The sequence below is a fragment of the Montipora foliosa genome, chromosome 2 (genome assembly GCF_036669935.1).
Source record: "Montipora foliosa isolate CH-2021 chromosome 2, ASM3666993v2, whole genome shotgun sequence".
NCBI lineage: Eukaryota > Metazoa > Cnidaria > Anthozoa > Scleractinia > Acroporidae > Montipora > Montipora foliosa.
This window is the reverse complement of record NC_090870.1, coordinates 10,483,278-10,503,674: the sequence shown is the minus strand read 5'-3', so window position 1 is coordinate 10,503,674 and position 20,397 is coordinate 10,483,278. Positions and strand designations below refer to the sequence as shown.

General features: G+C 41.1%; 2 protein-coding genes across 2 annotated transcripts in view; both read right to left on the bottom strand.

Annotated features, from left to right (window-relative positions):
- Positions 1-13,918, bottom strand: part of LOC137991155 (uncharacterized) — a 31,241-nt gene extending 17,323 nt beyond the window's left edge. Inside the window, 10 exon segments of the mRNA XM_068836270.1 lie at positions 608-879; positions 3,957-4,112; positions 4,760-4,922; positions 5,939-6,155; positions 6,817-7,065; positions 7,215-7,463; positions 8,806-8,984; positions 11,731-11,962; positions 11,964-12,116; positions 13,892-13,918. Of these exon segments, the coding sequence (XP_068692371.1) occupies positions 608-879; positions 3,957-4,112; positions 4,760-4,922; positions 5,939-6,155; positions 6,817-7,065; positions 7,215-7,463; positions 8,806-8,984; positions 11,731-11,962; positions 11,964-12,116; positions 13,892-13,918 (1,897 nt within the window).
- Positions 13,919-16,558: 2,640 nt separating this feature from the next.
- Positions 16,559-20,397, bottom strand: part of LOC137992386 (uncharacterized) — a 32,313-nt gene continuing 28,474 nt past the window's right edge. The window contains exon 11 of the mRNA XM_068837709.1: positions 16,559-19,505. Coding sequence (XP_068693810.1) covers positions 19,122-19,505 — 384 coding nt within the window. The 3' untranslated portion in view covers positions 16,559-19,121. The remainder of the gene's footprint in view (positions 19,506-20,397) is intronic.

The window sequence follows — 20,397 nt, the reverse complement described above, 5'->3', positions numbered from 1 at the left end:
ATTAGAGAGCTTGTTTGAAGTAATTACAGTGCGTAATTGAACCGAGTGGCGAACACTTGGTGGTATATGAGCAGACGAAACTTTTAATCGCTATTTGGTGTCTTCTTCTATTTCGGAAGCTATCCTTGGTTCTCTTCTCGCCTCAAGCATGGTGATGATAATCGTGGAAGCCACGCGATACGGCGCCATTTTGTCTCACACTGCGGGATCACCCTGCCTATTGTATTTGAATTTTCGCAGATGTGAACTGAACCACAATTAAATAAAATTAAATGGAGTATGATAGCCTTCATCATACTCCAGTTGATCATAATCAACGTTGAGTATGAACACGGCTTTAGATTTACTAAACCTGGCTCGTACAAGTTTTATGCGAGTCCACAACAAAATGATTGGTTATTCCTTTAAACTACGCTAGCGAAAACTGAACTTCTACACCAGCCAGTCTAAATTCACATTCACTGGTAATTAAAATTCCATCTTAAGAAGTAATTATCAACTAATAATACCAAGTAGTGCGTCTAAGTTGGGCCCGCTCGATGAAAGTTGAAATCTCCAAGGGGTTCAGAGGAAACCCTACTCTGTACAAAATTCAAAGTACATGTACCTGTCAGAGTTTGCTGTGTATTTGAGTTAGGAAAGACTCCTTTTACGACCGATGCGGTGCTGCAAGCAGAGGACGATGACAACAGGAACCATTGAAAAGTCAGCTGACCACAAGACACGGAAAAGCCCGCGAGACGAAGGTAAAGTTTACTTTTGAGGTACTGATAGCTAAGGACTGGTAGAAAAGACTGATCCGTAAATTGGGCGCTACCAGTTGTGATGTTGATACTATCTTGTTCTGCACCAGGACATGTCCCAAGATTTCCGTCACACCTATAAAAAATATAACAGTACTAAACGGACGAGATTTCGTTCATGAAACCCACACGCTTGTTTCGTGGGGTGACACCAACCCAACTCGTCACGTTTGAACATGCTGCGTATTTACTGTCCTTAAGTAACATGTAATACACAAGCGCGTAGCTGTGCAATATATTGAAATCTCCAAATACTTTAACAAAAATTTGTTCGCAAGTCTGCAGGTAATTCCTTAGCCACTGTATTAACCAAGCTTAAAAATTTCTGTTTCCTCATAGGTTATTCATAGGCGTTACGAGCTAAATATGTCAGCCCCTGCCTGGTTGTTCAAAAGCCGATTAATTAACGCTAATCCCAGATTACAAATTAACTAAGGAGCTTATTTCTCTACTCCCAAATTTTGTTCAACACGGATATTCGTTAAACGTTTACATTAGAACAAGTCGATCTTGAAAAACAAAAACAAGCAAAAGAAACTTACAACAAAAAGTTGAAAACATGAAACAAAAGTTCACGCTAATCCTGGATAAAGTTAATCGGCTTTCGGTATGACAAACTGTCATCAAAAAGTGACTTTTCCCTCATCACCCAGAAGTCTCGATCTGTCTCATTTGGCCTTGGTCCATCAGTTTAGAATATTATCTAAATTTAGAATATGGGTGGACCTGATGACCACAATGCATCTGATTGGTCTGTAACCATGCAACTGCAACCATGCAAGTAGCCGCACCCACGAGGGATTGCTCGTTTGTAATAATGCAGAATTATGGATCGTGCATGAAACACAATGCCACCACTTTTTTCCACGCAAAAATCTAGCATTAACCGTCATAAAAAAGAGATAATACCGAAAACTGATGGACCGCGTTCCATCGCAGGTGGAGACTCCTCTGATGTAAGTAATTCTTCTTTCAGCATAAATCTCAAAGTTAAGATGAACGCATATGACTTTTTGAAGCCCGTCATTTTAACAGGAATTTCTCCCTAGTAGTTTTTACATCCTGTGCAACGAGGTAAATAATTCATCATATTTTTCACTCATTGTATTCTTCGATATTTGAGCACAACAAAAGTTTGTTGTAGCACGCACTCGAAATTTAGCCTTCTTTGCACAACCTCGTCCCCAGGGCGCTTTCCCCTGCCCCGTCCCACTCAAAGCCAGGGAAAAGCGGCCTGGGGACGAGGTTGTTCTTTGCAGCTACAGCCTAGGACAAAATAGTTTAAATACCTTGCAATACCTTGCATTCCCTCCCATAATGTTGTTTTGCCAAATGAGCTCAGAACTCGCGTTCAAACAACATCATGAGGGGAGGGTGAGCCGAGAAAGCTTCACCGAGATCTGTCAAGGTCTGTCAAGAGAAAATGAGGGGACAGAGAGGGAGGCTCAGGGCGTTGGCCGGGATATGTCATGTCCACGAAAGTTATTTTTAGACGAGCGGAAGTCTTTGTTGTAGCGGAAGTCTCTCTTCCGAGACGTCCACATGCAGTCTTGCCTCGCTCTCAGGTTCTTAGTGAAAAGAGAAAATGGAGGCGAACGTGGAAGGCTGATGACTATTTATTTTCTTTCAAACATCATACCAAGGTTGGCCTGCATGCGGACGTCTCGGAAAACCGACTTCCGCTAGAACAAAGACTTCCGCTCGTCTAAAAATAACTTTCGTGGACATCACATTTCCCAAGGGCTGGACCGGGAGCCTCCCTCTCTGTCCCCTCATTTTCTCGTGGATCTGTATATTCGTGTACTGTTCCAAGGAATTTTGTCGCAGACTGTAGCTGATCATGATGAATAATTAGGATGATTAGCCACGTTTCTTTTTCTTAACCCATTCATCCCTATGGGACCCCTCATCGACGAGTTAAATCGTTTACAGAGGAAAATTTAAGTCTCCCTTTCAGGACTGAAGGGTTGAAGTTATACATGGTGGACAGAAATTTGAGTTGGGTCTTTGTGTTTTTTTACAACCAGTTTGCTTCGTTTCCAACCAAGACGTTTTGTAGGATCTACTTCTGATTGCACAAGACTTGAGTACAATGTTACCGTTGTTATTCGCGCAATTGCAACCTAAGCGGTCAGAGGAAAAAGGCAGTAATGGCGCCGGTGTCAAAGCATTTTGTGTTCCCCCGTGTTATCTGTTCCCCCGAACACTGGGCACTAGTGCTGTGTGTTCCCCCTTCCCTCCCCATAGAACATTTCAGTGCTACGTGTTCCCTTGAAGATGGCCGACTTCAGAATACAACAAAACAAAAAGAAATATGAAAATAAAGGAAAGTAATCCCGCCGTAATGATAAATATGATAGCAGAATATGAATACAGAAAGTATCCTAAACATTCATAAGAGCTAACCTTTGGCCTAAAAACTTTTGTTTAGCCTAATTAGGCCTAAGGGTAGCTTTTATGCATGTTTAGGATACTTTCTGTATTCATATTCTGCTATCATATTTATCGTTATGGCGAAGGGGGAAACCACAGCACTAGTGCCCAGTGTTCGGGGGAACAGAAAACACGGGGGAACACAAAACGCTGTGACACCGGCCATGAGTTGTTGACGTTTGTCGTTGTGTTGTTTTCAGATGCTGGAAAGAAACTCAAGTGTAAGCAATTCGTCTTTTGTCTTAAGTTTCCAGTTGTCGCTTATCATTTCGTGTATTTAGAATCTTGTATCTTGTAATTTTGTAGTTTACTCTATTCCTTGTTGATACATAAGGTAATATACAGATTTAGCCAAGCCTAAAAGCGGAGCTCCCGGGTTATTTACTCTTACAATAAGTTAACCTGGTTTGAGCCTGCGATCCAATCAAAAACCAATTCCTGGTCAGCAGTCAACTTAAAAAAAAACAGCTGACCTCGATGAGCTCTAAACTTTAGCCCGCGATATGCTCACGTGATACTGGTCACATTGGCATACATGGAGGGGTGGGCGTACGGTCGTACGGTCCTACGGTGAGCAAAACTAAATTTTCTCCCACAGATGCAGGGTTACCATATTTTTTTACCCATAGTGCTCCGCGCGACCGTAAGATGAGAAGCGAACCCGAGATGAGAAGGGAATGGCTTTGCAAAAGAACCTGTAAGTGATACGTTTCTTGCTACCTTTCTGGTTGATCACAGATGTCAATTGCCGGGCGACAAATGGTTCCACTTGCTCTCATAATTTCTCTACAAGTTCCATCACCAACACATTCCGAAGTCTTGATGCAACTTGTTGATGGAAACGACGACTGGCACGAGTAGGATTGACCTTTACACCTGGAAAAAAAAAACAAAAAAAAAACGAAACAATGCTTCAACTAACACGACATACATCTTTGTCGTTTTAGAAGGTCTTGCCTGGCAGGCACCATATTTAAGTTTACGAAAACCAGGGACAATAAAACCCGTCGCTCTTGTCTCTTACACTTCGATCAGTTTGTACTAAATTAAACACATGCGTGTAATGAGCAAGGGCTGCAAGGCCAAGTCAGCGTTATCTGGTATTTTTATTCTATGCCACGTGTAAGGTATTTGTTTCCGCTTTTATGTTTGACACGATTACATACACGACAATGTGGACTCAGTCTCCTATAACTGTGGCTTTCAATTGGACTTGTCCAGAATGGGGACCTCTATGACCACACCTAAATTGTTTATAAAATGAACAACGAGCAATCTTGTCAGCCATCATTCAATTATTTTCAAATACAAGGTTTTAGGTAATCATGAAAAGGCTATTTTCCAAAGTGTCATTATGACATATTTCTTTTAGAAGGTTTAACCGTTTCCGGTGCCCATCGTCTCCCTTGAGAATTTCAAGCTCGTGTAATATCCAGCCCAATATCATATTTAGCCCTTTTTTTCCCGCCGACAAATCTCAATTGCTACTACGTCATTGGTAGTGACGCTTAGGTCAATCTTACCTTCCTGAATTGCATGTGTCCTGTTTAGTACATCTGTTTTGATCGTCACAAGGTACCGCTGGGCGATTTGACCAGGCACCGTTGGCACGAGCTGTTGCGTCATACAGGTCACACCACTCACACTGATTTGAAGGGTTTACCGTCTGATGATTATAATCTTGCCCTAGAGTGAGTCATATCTGTCAGTGTTAGGTTTGATTGTAAACATGTTCTTCATTGATCTGATGGTGCCCTGACAGGTATATATCGTAATCGAATGAAGGGGGTAGTTTCTAAAGAAACTGTGGTGCTGCGTCGGTGGGGAAGTAGTATACAAAAATTTGGTTTTATCAACCGAGTTGATAATGTAAATTGGCCACCGTACAGAAATTCTAAAAGCTGACGTTTCGAGCGTTAGCCCTTCGTCAGAGCGAGTCCAAAGTAGTCGAGTGCGTGCCACTCGCATCAGAGCTTGACAATGCGAACACCCCATTTTACTTTTAATACCTTAGAGCAAGAGGATGCAGGCAAAATAAGATCTTTTGAGGTTGAGCAGTGTCGGCTCAGATAACTGATGTAGGTGAAAGTGAATCGTATGTCAATTCGAATACATGTATTCGTTTTGACGAAGGGTTAACTCAGTGGTGGTTGTAGTACCCGAATTATAGCTTACTCTCCCCACCCACCTTATGTATGGTTTCAGACATGCTCAGTGGGGGAGACAATAAAGCATATGGAATGATTTGTGATTGATCTTGGTTAAATCCGGAAAGTATTCTACAGTGGTAGGCGAGGGCACTCACCACTGCTCTATCCCTGCTCCTCCTGAAGTTGCTCCCGAACTTTACGACAAGTTGGTTCTATTCTCTTCATAGGAGATGGTAGATGTTATTTTCTCTCAATGAAATGTACTTTCCATGGCTACCCGAATCGCTCCTATGCTGCGTAATGACACCTGTCAGCTATTTATACCATCTTGATCGCTTTGCTCAGAGTTATTGCCTTTCAGCCTTTCTTTGACAATTGTGCCTTAAGTTTAATCGTGAAGCTTTGGGTGACTATTACATTGGCTTAAAATAGTTTGCTCGTTTTTCGCCTAATGGAGTCTCTTTGCTGGTTTTACACTCCTAGCTTAACCGCCGCAGAATTTTGCATGAAGGTTGTTATACTACAGAATAGGATTTCTCTAGACAGACATACCTCCTATCTTGCACGTGCACACATTTGTAAACCCAAATCCTGTCTTAAGACTACAGCCACTGCCATTACAGTACTGACAAAGCGAGTTACACGTGAAAGGTGTGGCCGTGCAATGCCCACTTTGACACGTGTCACCACGTGTGCACTGATCACCATCATTACATGCCACGCCCTCACGATTTGACCACGTGCTCGTGCTTATACTTGGGTCACACCACTGACAGAAAGAAAGAAAGAGAAAAGAAAGGTAAGATTTGTCATTTCTATGAGTTTTACCTTTAAGTAGTGTGGTCTTTTTTTAGCCTCCACAGAACACATTGTTTCGCTCTATTGTTCGCTGAACATTCGCCTTTTGCGGGAACTCACTGCAATGCTATCATCTTCAAGTCTCTCAGGAGACCACTGGCTCCCCCTCACTATTTCTATTTCTTTATCTTACTTCAAGATGCGAGTAAAATAAACATCCTCGTTTCCACAAAATACATCTGCATTGCAGCTTCAATTTTTCGCGGAGAGCTTTGAAGCCCCCGACTCAAAGAGTTCCAGCAGTTTCGCACTGCAAATAACTAAGTAAGCTAATTTTTAGCTCATGATTTATTACACTGAATCGCTTCCCTTAGATGAATTAATTAGCCCCTATAGTTTGTGGTGTCATCCCTCCGCAAAGATATTTTGTCTCCTTTAAAAGATAAAACAAAGCCAACACACCCAAAAATTAAGCATCCTGTGAATTCGGTGAACGAATATGAGCAGACTTTCAACGTTTACCCTAAGTGGGAGTTAATGGTACGTAAATCCCGTTCACCTCGTCCGCGCGACAATTTTGAGCAACTGCCAACGATGTTAGATACTGTTGATAAGCCCTATCCTTCCATTACCTGACAAGGGTTTCCTGGCTTGAGGTGATTCTGGGCGTAACAAGTCCTTTGGCCACCAGTCATGATCACACAGAAGCCTGATTTAACGGGACAACCGCTACCATCATGTGTTTCGCAAGAAAGGCAGTTGTAGGGTTTACCAACACAAGTCCCGCCCGAGCAACGATCATCTTTGGTATTTAAGTTGTTGTCACTGCATTGCAAATTATCGTTATTGGTCCACTGATTGTTGTTGTTACTGTCACATTGCTAGAATATATATGTAAAAAAATAGAAGTTGGTCAGAGACTTTTTTGATTGTAGTCATCATCATCATCATAATCATTGTTTGCCGTCGTTGTCATTATCATCATTTTATTTATTTATTTATTTATTTGTTTATGTAACATTCTTGTTACCTGACAGGGGTATCCAGGGCGTAAATCACCGTGACGAAGGCACGTTTTTGTTCCGCCTTCCATAATAGCACAAAATCCCGCCTTCACGAGGCACGTGTCGTTGTTACATTCTTCGCACGACAGACACGTGAATGGCGTTCCAGCACACGACCCACTCAAACACCTGTCGTTTCTGGTGCAAGCCACACCGTCGCTACAGGACAAAGCGTCATTGTTCGTCCAAGCCGTCTTGTTGGTGCTTTGACATTCCTGTCAGGAAAAAAGAACTTTTAAGCAAAAAATGCAAGGGTCATCTCAGTATTTGTATATTTATTACAGGTTCCTTATACGTGTTGTTAGAATTAACAAATCGAAAGTGGTTCAGCGTTGTCTGTACTCTTATCGACAACTATGTTCGTCATCACGGTGGTCAAAATATTGTGGACTCACGAGGCGCAACCGAGAGAGTCCACAACAAATTTTTACCACAATATTCAACGTCAAAGAAAGTTTTTATTTCAGAGCGTGACCAAAATCATGACACAAAGAAAGAGGAAGCCTTGTCTATAACTTTCTCGCAATATGATTGGTTTATTTCCCAAAATGGGCGTTCCTGATTGGCTATTACACTGCGTGACAAATTGACGCAAGCATGACGCGTACAACGTTGTCCAGACTCTTATCGACAACGGCAAATTAGCTTCTCAGATTGCGAGATTACAAGCAATTGTGGTAAAAAGGTTTCTTGCCTCAAAGGTGAAGCTCACGACATGAGTCAGCTCTCTACCCTCGACCTTGAAATGGAACTTTTGATACACAAATCCTAACAAGGTGACACCCATAGTGAATTTTGCTTAACATAAAATATCTAATAATTACTGAAAAGTATAATGGAATCAAAACGGGTTCCTTGTTCCCTACGTGCCGATGGCAACCTCGTTCCCAGGGTCTTCTCGGCTTTCAATATGGCGGCGGCGGGCCGCCGCAATATTGAAAGCCTAGAAGACCGTGGGAACGAGGTTGTGTCGATCCTTTTTGAAGAGGGACAAAAAGAGCCAAGACCGCTGGGAATGATGCTATAACAATGTTAGGAATTCTTCACACTACTCAAAAGCACCCTGGACATCTGAAATTATTGCTGACAAAATGTTTAACCGACTACCGCGCCGTTGTAAAAGACAATTAGAAAACGGATAGAACAAGCTCCCGCTTTACAACTAACACAGATTTCACTAGATTTCGGTGTGTGTGTTTTGAGGTTTGTACACTTATTTCCCGTTCTCTTCAAATCTTCTACGTAAAACGAAACCTTTTCTCTCAGATCAAAATGAATTAATGCCTAAGAATTCAGCTATAGTTGGCGCTGCCTCAACGCCAACGAGAACGTTTTGCATGAGGTAAATTATTTACTTTGTGACAATTTCTTCTTTTGTTTTCGACTCCTTTTACCTCTTAGTTTGCAAGAGTCGACAAAGGTTGTAATAAAGTGTAAAACGTACTTGTGGAGCGTGCTAAGGGATTACTTTTGGCCATTAAATATGCAAGTTTGTTGCACGCGATTTTCTTGTTGTTGCCATTGTTGTTGTTTCAGCACATTATTGTGTCATCTCACCTGACATTGGTTGTTAGGATTCACCGTACCATTTGAGTAACAAGAGCCACTGATTCTGCATTGCCTCAGCTCACACTTCGTTCCAAGCTTGGTGTAGCATGAGTTACATTGGCACGTGTAGCTTCCGAATGTGTTAGTGCAGGTGTGGTCACATGGGTTATTCAGACATTCGTTTATGTCTACAAGGAAAAAGAAAAGTTACTACAAAATTAACAATGATCTAATTCCTAACACTTCTTCTTTTATAAGTAGGTATGCTGAAGGAAAAAAAGGAGCATCAACGTCTCCATATTTCATGTTATAAGAGGACTGCCACACGGTTCCCATCTCACGACTATCACATGAACTCTCTCTCACGCTTTTTGCTTCCGATGACGTGGATGAAGACCGAAACAACACTGCTCAGGTGGCATGGCGAGCGAAAGGTATTTGGAAGGATGTTGACCTGGATTCTTCGGATTCCCTTTCTAGTATGACCGTGAGAATGCGTTTCTGGCCTCTTTTCGATTTTGTTTTGCACTTGAAATGCATTTAGGAGGCTTTTTTAAAATCTCCATTTTCGAGGTAAGCAAAATTGTAGGAAAAAATATATTGTCCTGTCACGTGACATTAGAACTTGTCACGTGACAGTGAGCAACAGCAAATAATCATGTAGGGTGTGTTCACATGGAGGGAGGGTAACCCTCCTTAGAAAGGTTACTCTTCTAGAAGGGCTAAAAGATAGCCCTCCTTTATATGTGAAAGGTTACGCCGGCGAACTTCGGTTTACTTGCTCGATAGATCAGCCTCGAAGTCCACGCCGTTGAATTTGCACTTCGGCTTGTGTTCTTTGATGTATTTGAAAAGCAGTTCAACGGCTTCAGGTGTCCATGGCCATTTCTTCGCTTTTTTCGACGAACGGACGTCTGTTTGGTTTGCCGCTTTTCTTTTCCCTTTTGATTTCTTTACGTGGCTGATCAAGTAAGGTTCTATTTCTCGAAACTTTGCTTTGGTCGACTTTCGCTTATTTATTGGAGATTATGCTCTATTCCAACCGCCAAAGTGTTGCCCTGGCTGTCCTCCTGACTTTTTGTATCGTTCCGGCTTGGATTCGCCGATCTTTCCATCATAGTTCTCCGAAATAAATCTCCGGGTTTATAGCCTTGCGATGCCATGGAATGTGATAGTAATCTGATCGTCCTAAAATTGACCCTCGTGGGAGGATAACCTACCTCGACATCTTAAAATGGGAAAAAGGTGATTAATCCAAGCAAGCAGATAGGGACCTCGCATGTAAACGAAACTGGGACTTACCCGCCCTCCCTCTATGTAAATAGGCCCTTACTCTCAAACATACCCAAGACACAAGAATATGTATTCAGTGACTTCGCTTAAAACGGATTTATCGGCGTTATCAACCCCCACCCATTGACTCCCAGGGGTTCCCCATTGACGAGTAAAATCGTCTAGCGTTAGACAGAGTAAAATACTAAGTCTGGCCGGTTTCGGCTGGTTTGGACGTCAAAGGGTAGGTTTCCAGTGAGTGATTAACTCCACCCACACGCACTTTTCTCCGATTTTCTCCGAAACATGAGACGATTTTTATTTTCTCATCGTCCAAGGTCAGGTGTTTATGGCGCGTTTTTGGAGTTTTTCATTTCGGCGATTCAAACAATTTGAAAAAAATAATAATTCTTTTAATTTTTTTTAAAAATAAATTTTTAATATTCTAACCTTTTAAAAAAATTAATTAAAAAGAAATACTAGTGAGCAGCACACAGCAGCAAATCTTGTCAACTTGAGTAAAAATAACAAACAAACTGTGGTTATAAACATAACGGGACAACGCATGTTCTCAACTTGTTTTCTTTTCCCCGACCGGTTTCATCCGAAATGTCAGACTTCGTCAGGGAGTTTAATTGAACAAGATCGTACATGGAACTTCTTTTATAATAATAATAATAAATGATAAATAATAAATAATAATAATGATGATGATGATAATAATACATTTATAGAGCGCTTAAATTATAAGTCAATATTCAAAAGCGCTTTACAATAAAATATATATCAAATATAAAGTAACAAATTAAAAGCCTTTTTTTAAAAAGAAAAGTCTTCAGTTTTTTTTTTAATAGAAATACTGCTACTAGATCTAGTAGCCAGCGGTAATGAGTTCCATAGAACCGGTGCAGCGTGGGTGAAAAAAGGTAAAATTCACGTTCCAACAAGGGTGTGAACATCAAAGAGACACCCACAGAACACTACGTGCAAGATATAACCAAAATCTGGCATGATGTAATGTAAGATTATAATTTTGGGGATCACGGATTATGTTTCGATTGGGTCGTGAAGTCACGCGTGACTTGCTGTTAAGTCAACCTCAACCAAATACTGAAGTTTACAACAACTTTGAGCTTCGGAATAGCAAGGAAAAAAGCACGTCAACGTAAAAACTTCAGGTTTGTCATGTTTTTTCCCGGTATTGTTGGCCGTCGTTTATTGTTTTAGAGTAAAACTTGAAGACCTATGATATGTAGTGATAGAACATTTGTGAAATACACACCAATGCGTTGAGTAAAACCGATCGATATTGTACCAGGTAATGAGATTTGTCAAATTAGTTCCGCTACGTTTCGGTGCACATTTTTGACTTCTCCGTGTCCGTAGAAAAGTATTCTGCAAACACCGCCTTAAATGTTAAGTTTGTAAAAGCTACCACGGCTGAAAACTCATTTGCGTTCGGCTTTGTTTTGCTTTTCATTTTGAGCAGTATCTCGTTAAGAGAACACATTCTATTCTGGTTTAATTCTGTTGTTAAAAATTCCGAAGTTTTGTTACCAATTCGTGAAAGTTTGGATAAAATTTACCGTAATTGCACCAATTTTACTGGGAAATGTTTCAACCCACAAGTAATTGCTTAATATCTTTTTTACACACACATACCTGCCTCACAGCACGTGCCTTTATAACCCGCCCGACATGAACACCCACTGCTGTGCGGGGTCCCCCCGTTCTTGCAACTGTCTCTGTTACACACACGAGTCTCTGTGAAATGGTAAGGACAGGATCCACCGCATGCAGCTGCCACAGTTTGCGATCTTGTTCTTGTTTGTGTTCCACTCGTTCCGCACTGATGACTACAGGCCCTCCATGAACTCCAGCTACCGGGAGCTACCGACGGCACAGTTTCGAGGTCTACAAGGTGGAGGCCCGCTTCGCCTTCTGCGGCACCAAGATTCTATCCTTAGTGCGCCAAAGAACACCACTAGGCAAAAAACTATGAGTATTTTCTTCCACATTGATCCAGGTTTGAAGTAGATCAAGGTAAACTAAAAAGAAATTGGAGACTTTTGAAAGACTTGCTGGTGTTGTTTGTAGTCCGATATCTCATGAAGGCATTGCTAGCTTCTCAAGAGACCAAGAATTAACTGGAGTTGAATGTCACGTCTTCATGTGATCAGTTGGAATTTGATGGTATTGTTGTTCCGGAGTTTTGACGTAGATCTTTCACACGCTGCCAGGCGCGTTTTGAAACACTATTGTTTATTAACATCATGTTAATCATGTTTGTCGGTTACCCAGAGCATTCTGTACACTCTTTACCTCAAGCTTTAGGAAGACGGCCGTGGGACGCCATGCACCGGCTCTGCCTTCTCTTGCTTATCGGGGTTGGAGGTGCTATTCTGGACCAGAGACAAAATACTGCTTTTACTGAAGTAAATAGCAGTATTTCAAGATTTATTTTATTTCATTTCACGTAGCCAAAGTATTATTTGCGGTATTAAAGCCTTGTTGTTGTCAGTGTTTTGTCCCTCCGTTTTTTTGAAAGCTAAGAGGAAGTTGATTTTCCCTGAATATCTCGAGCTCCTGCATGGTACATGTATTCGATTTTAGTCTAACGAGGAAAAATCCTTGCTTTCTATGTCGACTCCTTCTTGGAAATAAAATGAACACTGTTGGTGTCCACCCACTAACATTTTTAATGTCACATTGGAAACAAATTTTGTGATTGCGTAAAAGCATTCGGGGTTACACATATTCCCCAGCTGTGTAAGTATATCTGCCTTTACATGTCAGTCCTTTACATTGTAACTGAATACAGTGTGTCAACGGCTTGTTTTCAAATGGAAGGATTTGCGAACTTATTCAATTATTTTGGGCGACAAACTTCTTTCGAGGAAAATATGACCCAAATATCATGCATATAAGAAGATAAACAAGAAGTGAAATTACGAAATTGTGAGCGCTGTCGTTACATATGCGCTTTTTAAAAAAATAAATGGAAGACATGTACGTAACATTTCAGGGTGTTTTTACCGAGGTGTCACACATCATGGTCATGCTTCAATCGTTTGCGCAAATGAATAATCAAGTATGGCGACGAGATTTGTAATCCCGTAACGGCGGGAGTCGGGGATATCACGCCGGACGGTAAACTCCTTTGTACCCTCTCTGTTCAAGTAACCAGTTTCACGTGTCAGTGAAGGATCGAAAAGTTTGAATCGCATCTTATGCTTATTTTGTGTTTCGTGTGATCCAAACTGCTATTCCAGGCCAGGGTAGACAGCCCTATACAAGGCCGCATGACGTCACGTTCTTTTACACGGTTGTTGGTCTCATACATTTACTGTAGCTTGCAACGGTCGATTTCTTAATTCAACTGATTAAGGAAAACGTTCCATAAACACAACAATTCGCAACCTCTCTTTGACAAAGTCCATTTTATTGACAGTCAGATCTGCGCTGTCTTGAGTGATTAGATGAGTTTTGGGACGGTTTGGTTAGTTTCCCCGGTCTGGTTAGTTTACCCTCCTCACTGACGCATCGCCTAATGCATTGTAAAAAAGTTTTTTTTTTCCCTTGATATTTGCTCGGTAGCAAGTGTGCTATGGAACCTCATATTTTGCCAGTACACTATTTGATCAGACTTCGCATTTTGCTTATGTTTACTTGGGAAGAATCAAATAGGATCTAGTAAATTTTGTTTTGTGTTCAGTTGACAATTATTCTTAAAAGTAATCTAATCGAAAGGTATAAAGGTTATACTACGATGGTACCATTTGACCTCTTGGTAACGTGGGAAAAACAAATTGTTGTTTCTTACCTCTCGAGGAACCTTTTGATGCACCATGATCCAAGGGATCTTGGATCAGTGATCCTTTTTTGGATCATCCCAAAGGAACACACTATAAGTCACTACCCGGGTTGCTAAAGATAGGTCTTGCCCCATCAACTGCTGTGTGGCAGATGGACTGATAAGCTAACTTGCTGACTTGTATCAAAATGATTGGTGATTGCACTGACTGTTGGGCTAAAAATTTAACTGACTTGCTGATTGCATGATATGTAGATTATCTGTCGGCCTGGCACAACAACTAACTGACAATGGGCTGTTTGATTAGCTGACAGACTGACTGACAGACTTATGACTGACTGACATGTTTGCAAGCTGAGTGGCTAGATGAAGAGGGAAAATTTGGACAGTCTTTCAAACAGAAGCTGTACTGTAGTGATATCTACAAATAAAAAGATCCTTGCATTCTGTAACCTACAGACATCCTTTTTTGGTGAGGGGACGTATCTGTCAAGTGACCTCACTGTTTGTATGATGTATAGCCACTTTGGGCAGGGCTGGAAGCACAGTGTCATTGGCAACAAACTAAGTTGTGTAGCAGTGTGTGAGGTGTTGGACCATCCAGATGTCAAGTGCACTATAAAATCAAAAGACAGTAATGAAAGGCAGAGCCGCTCAAGAGCTAGAGCAAGGAACAGTGAGGGAGGGGATGTACCTGAGAGATACTATGTTGTGACCAAAAACCAGGTTGTCAGGGTAAAGTATGTGTTGGTATATGCTGAGAAGAAACCTCATACTAAGTACGGTATGTTGAGTCCAGTTTGCAAAGATGTGACATTTTATTTTAGAAACTTGATGAAGTTAGTTCATGATTGACAGAAGGTTTTGCAGTAGTCAATTGTGTTGAAGAAATTCATTTCACTAGAAAAGTCAATAAAGCAATTTTGTGGTCTTTTTTAACAAAGCCCAAAGGAAAGTGATTTAGTGTCAGTTTTTTATGTAAGGTCACAATCGGCAGTCCTTGACATCCCTGGCTGTGTTAATTCTGACAAAAATGGCTGATAGTCTTTGAAATTATGAATGCTAACTCACTTTCAGAAAGTTAATAGGTAGACACAATAAAATTACCATGTTTGAAAAGAGGGATGCTTAAGCTGGTATCAAATGCACAGTGTAGATGAAGAAAAGGCCAAGATAACAAAGTTGGCTGTGACTTTTCCCAGCAGCTACCTACTATTGACAACCCCCAGTAGCCCAAAGAAGGACTTTTGTTAAAAGTGAATGAAGAATGTGAAAGGATCATTCAGTATTGTCAACAACGGTCCTCTCTAGACCACTTTTATCCAAATGATCTTCATGAATTGATGATACAATTCATAGGCTCGAACCATTGACAACTTCACTGAGAAAAAATGTGAATGTGATACGAAAAGGAAAACTGCACTGAACTAGAGCGAAACTTCATCCACACGGTGAGATCCCACAATTGTTGTCTTATCCCTCTGCAGTGAGACAACATAGTGATTTTGAACTAAGTACCGGGGAAAAGGCAGCACATTGAAGTATTCAGGAGGGGGAATCTCATTTTATTGATCGAAAAGCACATAGCAAGACAAAAAGCTGGGAGGGGGGACTTCATATATGAAGGAGACCAATCTGGACATGGCCCCAAGTTTTTTTGACGCCTAAAAGAGACCTTATTTAAAACATAGAACATACTGGTATATTTATATTCATCTTTGCATGTAACCCTAAAAAGGAACTCCACGGCTGCAAACAAATGATGGTGTTTTGCCCACAACACCCTTAGTGGGACTAAAATCTGAAGTTTACATCCCTAAGGGCCGATTTACACGTTACGATTTTTGTCGCATGCGACAATCGCTTACGACAGGCCCACGACATGATTTACGATTGTTGTGTACGTCAGGAAAAATGTCCTAGCATTTTAAAACATGTTTTAAAACGCTACGACAGTCGTAAGTCATGTTTTAAGCCTGTCGTGAGCTTGTGGCATGCGCAAAAATCGCACCATGTAAATCGGCCCTAAGTGAGATGACAAGCATTGCTGCCCCTTTCATATGCGAGTTCCCCCCCCCCCCCCAGGGGACAAAACGTAACAAAGTGAAGTTCAATCATCCATGTGAGTGTATAGTCCTGAGAAGGACACAAGAAGAGTAATGATTACCAAATCCTTAGAAAGATGACACTAGACAAGCATTGCAAATTGTAAAATATGTCAAATAAATGCGTATTACGTATCACTAAATTATGTTTTGGCAAATAACTGAAAACACTTTTATGTCAAGAGCGGTATTGGTTGGTTTCCTCAGACAAACAAATGTAGACCACGTTGGTGTCCCATTTTTTTTTTTTCTGGGAATGATTATTGAACTCCATTTTTACTGTCTTCAGGCAACAAGTGGGCAATTGAGTTTGGTATAGGGAGATGCAAGTGACCAAAAAGAAGAGAGTAATTTGGCAAATTTTCATTTTTTTTTAGATGTGTATGGTTTGCCTAATCTTTGCTAAGAACTAGGCATATTAATGCAATTTTGCCATTTCTAGGAGGCCGCAAGTGTCTCCTATATAAGAAAAGCACCGACCCCATTTAAACGCTAAAATGTTGGATTTTTCTTTACATAGTGCAAGCTCGTAACTGGCTGGTGTGCAGGTATCCACTGGCTTCAATGATGGTGATTTATGTTGTAATTTTGGTTCTTATTGGATTTTCAAAAACAAGACATTTTCATAACTTTTATAGTAAATATATTAAGGAAAGCTGACACTTCTACCGTTGTTGGTTGAGATTATTTCGTCGAAATATTGGAAATACGTGCCACGTAATCAGGGAAAGTTTGCAAACTGTCACTATGTTATATTAAATATAATCTTCTCTTTTACACTACTTGTTGCACAACTTCACTTTATTCCTCATTGTACAACTGACGATGGATAATGTTTCATCCGAAACATGTCTTGATTAAATATCAACTTTAAAAACATCGTTTGGTTCATCAAAGCGAAATCTTCTCTTTCCAACAAATGCAAGAATACATGATTAGAATTGATGATAAAACTTCCCCTCTTTGGTGCAGTGCTTCTGTTTCTTTAAAACATGTAAAAACGGTAGGAGAGGTGTTGTCTCGGTGACTATTCAAATTATTCGATGTTATGAAACTCCGTGGTAGGTTTAATAACTATTTACTTAGAAAGTGATGAAGTTCCACCCCATTGCACTCCTTGTCTGCTTGATTCTTATTCTTGTTTAAAACCACAGGAGCAAACAACAATATCAGGTACCGTGGAAGAGACCAGCGACAAAATTGTACGAAACACTGAAGAAATATTAGCAATTTGTCACGAGTAGAAATTTCCGCTAACGAAACGGAGTCTTCAGACTCGTTGGTTGACACGGGAAAAGTAGAAATTTTGTGAATGCGCATGCGTTCTGCACCATCGTATGATACTTAATTTGCAATCCAGTCCTCAGAGTCCGCTTTCTTTGGTCAGCACCAAGAACACGGACTCTGGCCAAAGTGGCCGAAAAACGGCTTAAATAACAATGACCACAACCAGGTTTTCTGAGCCCGCCAGACTTAGCACCCCCAGCAAACCATTGTTTTAAAGAAAACCGCTGGTCACCAACCTTGGTTCTGGTCATTGCTGTCTGAGGTCTTTCAAAGTGGCCAGAGTCCATGTTCTTGGTGCTGACCAAAAGAAAAGGGGACTCTGGGGACGAGATTGCATAATGTGCAAAGAAAAATTTGTATTTCCCTCCGCTACCGTTACGAGACGCAATGTTGTGTGCCGCCACTTTATGATTGTTCATGTATAGCCATGAAAGAAAGACTAGGTCAAGATCTTGTCGTCAACTTTTCAACTTAAGTTCATCGTTGCGTCACTCCATTGTTAATATTAGCGAGCTTACGCAACAGAACGGCTGGAGGACTCAGTGCCCGGTTGTTCAAAAGCCGATTAGCGCTAATCCCAGATTAAAAATTAACGAATGAGTTTATTTCTCTACTTACAAATGATGTTCAACGCTGATATTCAGCAAAACTTTACATTAGAAGAAATCAATCTTGAAAAACAAAAATAAGCAAAAGAAACTTTCACCAAAAAGGTGAAAACATGAAACAAAAGTTTACGCTAATCCTGGATTAAGTTAATCGGCTTTCGAACAACTGGGCCTAGGACGACAGAATGACGAAAAAATGTCGCGTAAGATCGGGAATGCACAGTCTCGCGCGACATTTTTTCGCCATTCTGCCGTCCTGAGTCTTCCAGCCTTCCTATTGCGTAAGCTCGCTATTCAAGTGGCAACCAAAGGTTCACTGGCGGTTAAAGGCACACCTTCAACTGACAAGCATTGCGTCCCGTGGAACAATTTCCATGTAGGAAAATCCCGTCAAAGCTCAAATTCATCCAATCAGATCGCTACGATAAGCAATGCGAATTTCCATGACAAAAACAAAAGGTCGAAAAGCCTGTCGGTTGAAGGTGGGCCTTTAAAACAATGGCAAAATCGACCAAAAAAAAACTGGGGCCAGTTGCTCGAAGGCTGGTTAGCGCTAACTGTTGGTTAAGAGATATCAAAACCTGTAGGTTTCCATGGTAGCGCTAACCATGCTTCGAGCAACCCGGGCCTGATGTGCATATTTTCCATATTAACATCTTACACTACTTTTATTGTTATCTGTTGAAGTGACTAAATTTACAAAAGGCTTTCAATAGTCTTGTTTGACGTTTTGCGACCCTATGACAGGCTTGGATAAATTCTGCTCGGTATCCGAAAAAAATTCCAGCCCTTCGGGCCGTATTTATTTTCGCAAATATAGAAGGGAGCCTGGGCCTAACCCCTAAAAACTAATTAGGTATTCGTTATGCGTAGCAAAATTGTAATTCATCTTACTTTAGGTCAAATAATGTAATCAAACACATGGTATTTTCCTTTTTTTTCTTAATTTAGTTTTGAATTTTTCTTGCAACTGTTATGAATATCATTAGTGCCGCTGATTTTCCCTTATTCTGCTCAAATTCTGCTCCAAAATCCCTTATTTTGCCGGCAGAACGCTCGCCTCAAAAAAATCGCGTATTCTGCTCGAAACTCTACCGGCAGAATTTATCCAAGCCTACTCTATGAGATCATACTGCCAAAAAAAAAAAACAAATCTGAATTCCTAATATTTGTGACGTATTATCAATATATGTAGCTTAGATTTTGACTGTGTTTGAAGTGTAGCATTTCTTATCAAAATTATACATTAAGGCAGAAAAAGTCTCCTTCGGCCAGATACGCATCGTTGCCTGCTGAAATCAATCTTGTGGGAGGAGAAGTACTTTGCATAACCAGTCCTGCGGGATTGTGTGATTGAACTGTTACATACACTATATCGCCTTCAAACAGCCCAGCTACGTTATTTAGCGACAGCGTAACATTGGTTGTGATGCCGACGTCTTGAAATGGGAGAATGTCCGTTGTGTTCGGTTGTTTTCCAACTGCAATTCGAAAACCATCAATTCCCGATTCTTCATCGCTAAAACCAAACCAGTGAGCCCGCAGTGTTTTGTTGAAAAGGTGGCAGCTGGAGTGTATGCCAAACACGTCATGCGTACGGTCTGGACTAACTATGACTGATCCCTAGAAGAGAGTTCAATGAACAATATACTATAAACAGCAACGTTTTCGTACTCTGTTAGCAGTCCCTTCTGAGTCAGTCGAGCTGCCCACTTTCATCACGCAAGCGAGGAAGAATGCGGAGAGAGCGTAGTTCTCCCTCGGGCTCGCTTGCGTGACTAAAGAGGGCGGTGGTTTGACTGACTGAGAAAGGACTGTCTATTGAAACGTTCTAAAGGTTATCATTAACCGCTACGCTGTCAAGTAATGGTCCACAAGCAGGAAAGAGGTGAGTATTAGCACGCTCAGAAATGTTATGAATTGAAGTGTATCCAGAAACCCATAAGGGTTGAAACGTGTAACGGCCCCTTGTGTGCTGGGAAACAAGCTTCTGAATATTCAATTTGCTAAGTACCATATTTGGAACAACAAGAGCGCGGGGTTTCCAAATATGGTACTTAGCACTGAAACATTCAACCAATCAGTTCGCATTGAATATTCGGAAGCTGTGAACACGCGTTACACGTTTCAACCCTTATGGGTTTCTGGTGTATCCAAAAGGCTGGTTACCACTTTGACTTGATGCCGTAAAGATAGAAAGTCAAAACGTTGCGGACAACTTTCATTAATTCTCAAAGCTAAAGCTGGTCTTAATATACGACATCACGACGCTGACTGAAGCTGGATAAATGGGGCTCAGCTGTAGATTTAGTTACCAGCAACCTCTTCAATCAGCGTCCACGCGGCTCTCGTGATTGGTTCAAAAACAATAGGCGCCAAAAATACACAACGAACGACAATGGACCTGCATTATATACCGGTCCGTAAAAAGTGGCGTGATATTTTCCGCCGTTACACAGTCTTGTTCTGTCATAGCTGACTACTTTATAGCCGCGAGAGCGCGCTAGCAGAGCAC